Below are 10,903 nucleotides of genomic sequence, written 5' to 3' on the forward strand. Positions count from 1 at the left end.
GTTTTTTCGTGTATTAGCCATGTTTCAGACACAGTGAGGTAACGGTTGGAGGCTCTCGAGGTGTTTCATTACAGCTGATGGATGTGGGTTAAGTGGAAGCGAGGTCTGGCCTGGCCCTGCGACCCTGACAGAACCTCACACAGGCAGCTTGGCGGTCCCCACTGAGCGTGTGCGTCATCCCCCGAGCCCTGTCATGGTTCATGATGTAACAACCACGCCTCAGCAGCTGTCCTGATCAAGGAGACTGTGTGCCGCCCCCCCAGCATGGTGACAGCAGGCTGGGCTGACAAGGTGTGTGTGTACTATGTGACATATTGATCTGAGATTTGCAAGCATCATTTAACAACCTTATTCGAAAGCCTGTCTGTACAAACAAAGCTATGATTTTGTGATTCTTTTATACATGTACAGAAATATATTATTTATAAGTCAGTTAAAGGACCTGGACATGTCCTAAACATATATACATTTTATCATCTACATCACAGAAATACTATGCTATTTGCTTGGCTCATCTATGTTGAAAAGAAAAACAAGTTTTGACACTCGTTGAAAGAGGGGGACCTGCAAAAGTGACATAGGCTTTAGTTACATCTTAAGTTAGCTAACATTAGCAAAATGCAAGCTAACAAGTTAGTTTGCTGGCTAATATACATAAGTGATTAGCCAGCAGGTTATGTTATGTTATGTAGATAATACCAGTATAACACTAGCTAGCTAGACAGCACTGGGTAACAACATTGCTCAACTGTTACTGGAGCACAGAGCAAAAAGGGGTGGGACTTTGGAAGGGTCAGTTGAAGCGTTATGGACGTTGTGCTAGAGCTGCCTTGAACTGTGTTGTCTACCATTCTCTGCTATGTTGTTGTTGTTGAAGTCACGACTGCATTGCATTGTGGGATATTTATGCTGCCATAGTGTCCTGTGAGTAGTAGTAGTAGCAGTAAATAGTATATATTTCATGCAGTATTAGTTTCATGCCAAGTTTTCCGGGAAAAAAAAATCTCACATACCGTTTTTAGGGTACTAAATTGCATGTTAATATGCAATTTTGCACACAGCTGTACACTGAGAAAGGATGAGTGAAGCTTTTGAAACATTTGAACAAAACAAAAAGACTCCCACACACTGTTGTCCATTTAAATTTGATCTCTCCTTTTGTCTTGTAAAATAACCTGATGAAGGTCATAGTTCTTATTAAATCTCTGATTGCAAGTGAAGACAGTGTGCAGGAGTCTTTTTGTTTTGTATTGTGGACCTATGGTCTTCTCCTACGCACCTGTCGATCTCCATAGCGTTGCTCTTTGAAACATTTTAAACAAAAGATATTTGCATATTCATAGATGCTGAGTCTTTAAATGACAGTGAAGGAGTGGATGTGGTTGATTTGCAGGATTTTAGGTAACTGAACTGCAGTGTATCAGACACAAATTAGGCAAATTTTCTGTGTCTTATTTCTCTGGAAGGGATCTCTAAGCATTTTTATGCTCATGCTCCTCTGCCTTGTAATTTCCAATATTAGCAGTATAAATCTTGGCAAATCTTCCTTCAGTGTGTCTTACATTGTCTCACTGTGGATGTGTCCGGTGGAAGATGAAATTGTGTCTTTTTCTTGATAAATCTGGGTTTAAAGTGAGAATACAGCTTCAGTTACCACCACTGTATTATAAAAGAGGACAGGGTGAATAGCTATGACAACTAGCTTTTATATTTTTTGTGTTTTAATAATATTTTTCTTTGTCTTTCCTGTTTACAGAAACCATGTGATCCGTTGCCTGGCTCGAGCCACAACACAAATGCAACCTAAATGTAACATATGACTGATTTCATGATCAGATAATGTAATCATGTGCCTTGCTGACTGGTTTCGGGAGTCATAAGGTCAGATGCCGTGTCCTGACTCAGACGTAGCTCTCAGCCATAACTGTCAGCACTGATGAACTCCTTCATCAATAGGTCGATCATTACTCCTCTCATATATCACAGGGAGCCATAAGAGGCACTGGAAACATCTGTCAAGGCAGAGGCCTCTGCAGCAGCATTGACAGGCCTGTCACTGTGTTATAAATACCCTGTATTACATTTTTCTGGGACACATGGTTTGTGCTGCGAGGATGGAGGATGTTTCTGTCTTGTGCCTGATGAATGGACTCACAGCAGACACATACTTTGGCTTCGGTTCTGAAAATATGTCCCATTAACACACCAGTGCATGTCATCACTGTTTACATCACACTGCGACGACATTACAGAGGCACTGGCTGCTCAGCGGAAACCAAGAAGTGGCTTTATTTTCAGTGCGATAGTGAATGATGCTTGTCACCACTGCCGGCATGGAAACCAAAGCTTTCAGGCAAACAGTCCCTTTTTTCAGAGAGAGTTGGATCAAAAATAGCACCAAGCGGTATTGTGTAATGTGTTCCTCTCTGTTTTGTACAGTGCAACAACAGAGCTCTCAAATCGATACACCTCCCTCACATGCTGCTGGGAGAGCGCACGGGGTGGTTGGTCCTATTTCCACTTCATAGTTCACCACATGTGACTGTGTGAAGTGGTTTCAGTGAGAGCTGCAGCGGCTGAACTGTGGCAGACTGGGAGAGATGAATGCTTCTGTCTCCATGAGGAGCAGACACTGGATAGTTCAGTCAGGTAGAATTAAAGGGACAGTTCACCCCCGATATCAAAAATTTTCCCCTTACCTGTAGCGCTATTTAACCATACAGACTGTTCTGGTGTGAGTTGCAGAGTTCTGGAGATATCGGCTGTAGAAATGAGTTGTCTTCTCTTTAATATGGAATGGAACTAAAGGTCTGTTATGGCCTCCAGCCACATATATTGTATTTTTCTCTGTATTTTTGCATTGACTGTTTTTGGTGGAGAGTGAGTGCTCTTTTTCTGTGTGAGGATCTCTGTCATTTAACAGGCGTCAATCTCCAATGCAGATAGGCTGACCTAAATAAAGTGAATTTAGCTTCTGTTTTCAGGGTGTTTTCAAGGTGGTTGTTAGTTGACAGCAGTGCGGCAGTCAACCTTGTCCTCTCCGCTTTGAGTAACTTTGTGCGTTGAGATTGACAAAACAACCAACGCTTGGGTTACTTGACTCTTAGCTCAGTCTTCTTTACTAACATTAATTTGTCCGTTTGCCCAGACAACTGTTGCTTGTGTTAGTCCCATAGATTTATAATAGAAGTAGACAGGGCAGCCCTGCCACCAATTCTTTCCCATGGCCACTTGCGGTATTGTAGCGAAAAATTCCACACTGGCCTTAAAAGCATTTTCTCCATAGACCACCATAATAAAAGAAACATCTATAAAACTGTTGACAGAACACCTCTAACTGTAAACAAGGTCAGTTATGACTCTTTCTGTTATAAATTTTTGATCCTCGGAGGTTTTACATTTGTAAAACTTTCCTTGAGCCAAAAAAGGCATTTGAAAAATTTGTGACATCACAATCTAATGTTTATAGGCTGAGCGGGAACTGGGAAGGGAGAGAGGGGGAAACACTACTACTACTGTTTCTCTGTTTAGATTAAGGAGACATTAAGGAGTTAAGTTTAGTACATATCTTTTGTTTATTCTTTTGTTTGGCTTGGGATTAGTTCGCTTTTAAATGAAAGAGTAGGGTGTTTTGTTTGTCTTCAGCTGAGGAGGACGCCATTAATGTTTACATCCTGCGCTGTCACAAGCATCAGCCTCTCTTCCATGAGTAGATGCACACTTCCCATTCTGCACTGTTATGGCTGAAAATAGTTTCAACCTGAAACTGCTCACAACAAGGTCTGTGGATTATCTTGAGTAACCAGGTCATGATTTCTGGAAAGAAATATTGCCGTTGAGTTTTTAAAATGTATGTTTTTTAGTGCTTTGAGCACTGCAAGCCGAGTTCGGTCTAATTCCTTTAAATTCATGAGAAGACAGAAGTCTCTATTGTCGATATCTCCAAACCTCGGGACCTCACAACAAAACTATCTAGATGGATCAAGAGCACTACACATTGGGGGAAAAATGTGTGTTTTTGATCCTAGGGTAAACTGTGCCTTAAAAGAGCCCCCTCAGTGAAATTTGATTAAATGTCCAGGTCACTAGTTTGATCATAAACTGAGCACTCTTTGTACTTTCACGGTCACACTGTGGTTATTTCTGTTGATACCTCTTCAGTACATGTGGGTTTTGCACATTATACTTTACTCTCATAGCCTAAGGTAGGGCTGCACGATACAGTAAAAAGAAAAATATTGTGATTATTTTGATAGATGTTGCGATTGCAATAAGATTAACGATTAGTTTGAATGATCATAATTTTTACATCACAATTTTTATTTTAAGGGGAAAAAAACCCTATTAAAATCATGATGATGTGACATTTGTTGGGGTCTGTATGTTTTCTTACATCTGGATAACAAGATTTGTAGGCCGGGGGCATCTGTGCAGCTCCACAGTAGTGTATTATAATGCTGTTTTGTCACAGATTTTACCTTTCTAAAAAAAACCTGTAGCTTCTGCAATTTGGATATTGCACTTGGCAAATAATACGTCAATTATTCATGCAGCCCTAGCCTGAAGTGAAACACATTTAATTTAAATCCATCTGACCTCTTAATTTGGAAACAAAATGTACAATATTAGGAAAAACCTAACATTTATTTGAATATATATTATCCATTCTGGCTCTGAATAAATAAAATATCATTAACATACAGGATAATGTCAGTGGTTAATTCATTGATGTACACAGATCTATTATAAAACCATAGAAATGAATCATTTTCTAAGGATGTTTATTTGTACCTTGTGATATAGTTATACCTATTATACATACTGTACCTTTAATAAAAATCATCTAATTACACTAAAAGTTCATCTAGGCCAAAAAAGATGTATGCCTGCCCTATATATGTACATAACCAAATACACAATACATTTACATGGTTATATGCACATACCTGAGCATAACTCAATAATGCAGGTTCTTCTACTCAGAATCCAGGTTTGATCCATGACAAGAAAATACAACCTATGTTAAAATGCAATAAAATGCATGGTTATTGATTTAGACCAGCCGATGAATGGCAGTGATGTTAAGCAGCGCTGTATGCCTGTGAGACATATTTATGTCCTGCAAAACCAGAAGCATCTTGAGCTGGAGCCCGTGTCCTATTCATTTGACAAAATATTTATAGACGCCAGTGTTCTCCACGCGTACAGGCAGGTTGGAGGCCTCAGAAGCTGTCCGAGGTAAAGTAGACACACATTGATTTAAGGCATACAGAGGGCCTAAAACAAAAAAAAAAGCATAGTTGTTGTTGAAGGAGAAACAGTGTTCATTGAAGAAGCGGTCACACTTTATTTTACAGTACACTGATAAGACACAACAAGCCATTCTTGGTATCAAATTAAACAAAAACTAGAAGTAAGATGTTTTTTATTAGATGGCACCGGACCCTTTATAGACCCTTAGTATATTTTATATAAGTAGGGACATATTAGACCAGAACTATACTGTAAACTAAAATGTATTGTTTCCCACTGTAAGAGCCCTTTAAAACTTCATTAGAGGGTAATTAGGGACACATTACGGCAGAGCTGTACTGTAAACTAAAGTGCATTGTATCCCACTGTTAGATCCTTATTAGACTTTCTTAGAGGGTAATGTGGCACACATTACAACAGAACTGCAGCGTAAACTAAAGAAAAATCACATGTCTAACTGAGAACTGTACTGTACCATTCTGTAAACCAAAGTGTAGCCCACTGTTTCCCACTGTTAGACCCTTGGTAGACGGTTTTAGAGGGTAATTGGGGACACACTGCAACAGAGCTGCACTGTAAACTAAAGTGAAATCACATAAAGTGTCAGACAAAGAACATATTTCTCGTTTTTGTTTCATTTGATTCAAAGTAAGGCTTGTTGCGTCTTAACAGTGTACCGTTGTGAGTATAGTGTATATTAGTGATAGCTACTGTCTATAACGAACATATATGTAGTTTTGTGTAATTTGATACAAAGTACAGCTTGTTACGTCCTATATGTGTACTGTAAAATGAAGTGCGACCGGAAAAGCGAGGTCTCCTCTTTTCTTATCCATCCGATTCAGAGCGAGATACCAGTTCATGTGTGCAGTTCAGCATCCATAAGAGGCTCTGCAAAATGAGTGTAAAGAAGAAGTGTGTGTTATCCGACCTGCGGCTTTGAGTCTGTAAAACACTCCATGTTGGGTCAGTTTATGTGTAAGGAGGGGGGTGTGGTGGTGGTGGAGGAGGATGAGGATGAGGAGGCCCGATCAGGCTCCTCTCAGGCCGGCTGTGGCAGCATCTGCAGCCGCCTTCCTCTCCTCCTCCTCCTCCTCGTCATCCTCAGGCTCCCTGGTGGTGCTCGCCGGGACGTGGTAGCTCGCTCCGGGCTGAGACCTCCCCAATGTGCCCGACCTCTCCGCGCTCGTGTGACCGTGGGAAGATGAAGATGATGCGTAGAGTCCTTCTTCCTCCTGCTGCGAGTGCGCAAATTTCTGCGGAGAGACGGCAACCGCGCTCTCGACTCTGTCGCCCCGCTGAAACGGCTGACTGCGCGGGGTTGTGCCCTCCTGTCTGCTCTGGTTGAAAGGCAGCAGCTCTGTCTGTGTAGAGTTCCACTCTGAGACATTGCTGCTGCTGCTGCTGCTGCTGTTGCTGCTGATGGAGATATTAGTTGAGATGTTCGCGGTGGGGGTGACCTCCTCGGGTACTCCCGGCTTGCCCGCAGAAGAGGACGCACTGGTCGGTTTCCAGATCAGGCTGTAGTAAATGGCAAGGATAATGGCTGCTAAGGACACGGACAACACATATGCAAACACAGTGGCTAGTCTCACCCACTTCTTGTTAGTCTTAGCAGCCATCTTAGCCTTTTTGTCCCCCGTATAAGTAGCAGGTTTGCCCCTCTCCATATTGGGCATGAAGTCCCGCTCTCTCATATTGCCCCTATTTTTTCCTCGATGCTCCACCACCCCCTCCGTCTTGAAGCCTAATTGTTATCCACAATCCAAGAGAAGACAGGAGGCAGAGGGCTGAGGAGAAAGATGCTGGACCACCTTGAACCGCCCGCACCACAGCAGCAGCAGGGTTTTGCAGCTAAATTGATCTCTTGTGATTCATTTGATCTGAAAAGCGCAGCGCCTAATATTCGGCACCCAGTGCAGCATCGCGTTTCATAATGGACATCAAGCATCCACAGGCTGATTGCGCGTTTCAGCATCCGACAGCGGCAGGACAAACGCCTCCTATCCTACACGACATTTCCAGGGAACAGCTGGCTGGAGGCCCACGGCGAATCCACCGCAGTATAAGATTTGATTTATTAAAACGATTAAGTGAGATCATACGGTACACAACTGTCTGTCTTATCCAGCAAATGAAGTGGCTGGCTCAGCTAAAAATACAGGAGAGGGGGCGGGCGGTGGCTCTTAAAGAAGCAGCAGCTGTGCAACAGCCCGAGAAGAAACAAAAAAAAAAAAAAAACCCACACACTCATCAGCTGTACATCAGGATGCTGGTGGCGCACATGGAGAGAGAGCAGGATGTTGTAGCGGGGATGAAGTGACGCTGCAAAGTGTTTACCTTACAATGTGCGCACCCAAGTGGAAAGGATGCATGTTAGATCTGTGCAGTGAGCCAGAACAGTGGTAATTAATGAAATTTGACCGGAATTTATGAATTATGTAATGCTCACCCAATTCACTTATAAACTTGAAGGCACTACCAGTGGCTTATATACTGCATACATCAGATATCTGCTTAGTTTTTGGATCAGTTTTGACCTCATTTCAGCACAAAGGACAGCGCCAGGGATTTGTCACTGCGCATGTCCTCTGGGAAGCTGGAGAGGTGAGACAGGTGAAGGCAAAGGGACAATGTTTGACACTTCATAAAGTATTGATAAACAATTATTAACAACTTATAACACAGTTTCTTATACATAGAGGTGAGGTCACTCTTTGGAAAGGTTTCAACATATTAGATAAAAGGTGCAACAGTGGCCTGTTGCTGGCCGAATGGTGAGCCCACATTTACCTGTACTGTTAAAGGCAGAATCAGTAGGATTTGTCCATTCTTCAGGGCTGTCCCAAGCATCATGAGCACAGAAAAATAATGAGGAAAATAAGGAAATACAGGCAGAGGGCAGAATCTCAGCATCTCTGCAGGTACAGACACAACACCACACATATATAGTGGGCCATAAGTGATGAGGGATTATGTTAGTATGAGCCTTGCTTTTTTTTTTTTTTTTTTTAAGCCCCAGAACTCATTGCTCACTTAGCTTAGCTTCATCAGGTACCTGTTAATAAGCTATGAAGACCATCATAATATCTTAGTAATTTGGTACAAAACGACATCAAATGACTAGATTCATACAATAAGGCTTTGACGGTATTGTTTACCTCGACATTTTCACTGTGCAGTATTTTACACTTCACAATAAGACTTCCCTTTGCCAGTTATAAATGTTGCTCTTAAGTAAAATTAACAGTAGCAAGCAGTAACTCGATCTTGCCAAATAGTGATATTGGTGTATGAGTACTGTGTTATAACTTGTTTATATATTTTTTTTATTAATGATTTATAAAGTGTTTACAACCTATTATAAACCATATACAAATAATTTATAAAGTTAGTCTTTATTGTAAAGTGGTATAAATTAATTATTGTCAGATTATTTTACCCATCATTACATTCCTGTATCTAACATTCAAGTACCTACAAATGCTCATGACTCATTATAATACATGTTGACAAAGTGTCACGACTTATGATAAGTAATAACTAAGTCATGTTGACAAGTTTCAGCATTATAAAAGCCTTAAAAAGATATTGTAATTAACATGATTGTATTGTAACATATAAAGTGAAAGTACATTATTGTACCTCGTGATGTTACAAAACTAAACGTTTCAACTGAGCAGCCAATAGACCTTTTTCACAGCAGCCATATCGATCTGAAATAGTTGGTTAAACACAGATGATACTAATTGACATTCTGTTCCATTTAGTGTAGCAGAGCCTTTCCACTGAGCTCTGACTCCGTTTGACCTGAATGTGACAAAACCTTTATTGGTATCACTGGTAACAACTGTGTTTACGTGTCAAAATGGCTGTTGTGAAAAAGGTCTGTCCTGTTGCAACACGTGCCGATATCTACATCGAAACAAGCCACCCCCACACAGGCCCACACACACCCACATTCAGGTGTTTATACAGGAGGGTTTATTATTTTCATTACCATGTTTTATGATGTGGAGTCGGGGAGGATGATAATGAAAATCAGCCTTAATGCGAGTCGTTCTACCTGGATACCTGTATCACAGGAGGGTATTGGTCTTGTTTTGTTTTTCATTACAATCATTTTGTTAAAAACACATCAGTCATCTTAAATAAACTGAGTCTATGGTGGTTTATTGAATGTCACTCCTCTGGTGCCTGACTGGCAGAATGTTTGCATTAGATATTGCATGGTCTTCAGGTTTATTTGAATGATACCCAAATGACCATGAAACTTCTGTTGTGTCCCGCCTCAAGTAATAAATGACATTATAACCCTGGACAGGTGGTTGTCGCACAATTTTATGAAATAATACAGTCATGAGTAAATGAATTCCAGCTGTTTTGCTGTTAATGTAAAAGATACTGTATGTGGACCTGCGATCAGCCATTTATTCACTTCGAACAAGATAATAGTAAAGATAAATGAACATCCACAACAAATGATGTTTCAGCTGGAAGGACAGCCTCCTCTTAGACTGCATTTAATCCTGTATCCTCCATTTCAAGTGTAGTTCACTGTTTAATTTGGCAGGTATAAAGGGCTGATAGCAAATCACTGTATGAAAAGCAACTGTGAAAAAGAGCTTATTAAAGAGTCAGTTCACCCAAACTACAAGGAAAATCTGTTCTCATTTTTCTTTCATTCAGATACTTTTGAGTTTATTTAGTTTAGTCTTTTAAGTTGTTCTTTGTTGATCAACATAGGGAAATTCGTTCTCAGCATTTAAACCATCCAAAGTGTTGGGAACAGCTACTGTGCAGCGCCCAAGGACCAACTCCGGTTCTAAGCACTGACATGAAAATTACCCAAACATACATGTTTTTGATGGTGAGGGAAACCACAGGACCTGGCAACCCATTTAAACAAAACATGATCATGCAAACAGGCCCTTCCCCAGCCAGGATTCAAACCCCCGACCTTCTTGCTGTGAGGTGAAAGTGAGATACTAACACTGAGATATTTAACGCACCGCCATGACTGAGATTTATTTCAGAGTGGCGTAAGCGATTTAGGAGAAAGACCTGATCGAGAGCGACAGCGTTTGACAACCTGAGAATGATTCAGTAGAAACATCTCTTCTCATGAACGCTGTCCTTGTTACTCATGTCACAGAACACAGTGTCATCCCATTTTTAACTGGACTAGTTCTTCAGTAGAAAATAGCTCCAATGAAAGCTTTTCATAGTGACTTATGTGGACTAACGGAAGCACTATTTTTAGAAAGAGATGTTGCTTGGAAATGTTGTGTTAGTCTTTTTTTTCCAATTCTGTAAGAGCCACAAACAAAATCCCTTCACCTCATTTGTCTTGGATTTTCACACACAGGTAGCTTACAACCTACGATTAAAGCCATAAAATGTATTTTCTTTGTGTAATTTGGATCAACTAACACTTTAATATCACTATCTTTTGTCAGATATTCAGCTCAATCTAGAATTCTGAAAGAGTAGGTTGAAAGCAGCACATCCACCTGTAGTCAAGTTACTTGTTTTGTTTTTTGGATATGTCATTTGCAATGCATATTTCTGAGGGTGTGTCCTGAGTACAGTCGGTCACTACACTACACATTATAGTGTATCTGTTCAATTCAGGTGGAGAGATGAGCAG

The 10,903-nt window shown here is 40.8% G+C and overlaps 1 protein-coding gene across 1 annotated transcript; it reads right to left on the reverse strand.

The window, feature by feature from the left end:
* Window positions 1-4,625: 4,625 nt before the first annotated feature.
* On the reverse strand, window positions 4,626-7,488 carry LOC146310584 (uncharacterized). The gene has a single exon (XM_084743201.1). It carries the CDS (start codon window positions 6,948-6,950, stop codon window positions 6,285-6,287), a length of 666 nt encoding a protein of 221 aa, XP_084599327.1. The 5' UTR covers window positions 6,951-7,488; the 3' UTR covers window positions 4,626-6,284.
* Window positions 7,489-10,903: the final 3,415 nt, after the last annotated feature.

This window comes from Lutjanus erythropterus, chromosome 18 (assembly GCF_056507025.1).
Source record: "Lutjanus erythropterus isolate fLutEry1 chromosome 18, fLutEry1.hap2, whole genome shotgun sequence".
Classification (NCBI taxonomy): domain Eukaryota; kingdom Metazoa; phylum Chordata; class Actinopteri; order Lutjaniformes; family Lutjanidae; genus Lutjanus; species Lutjanus erythropterus.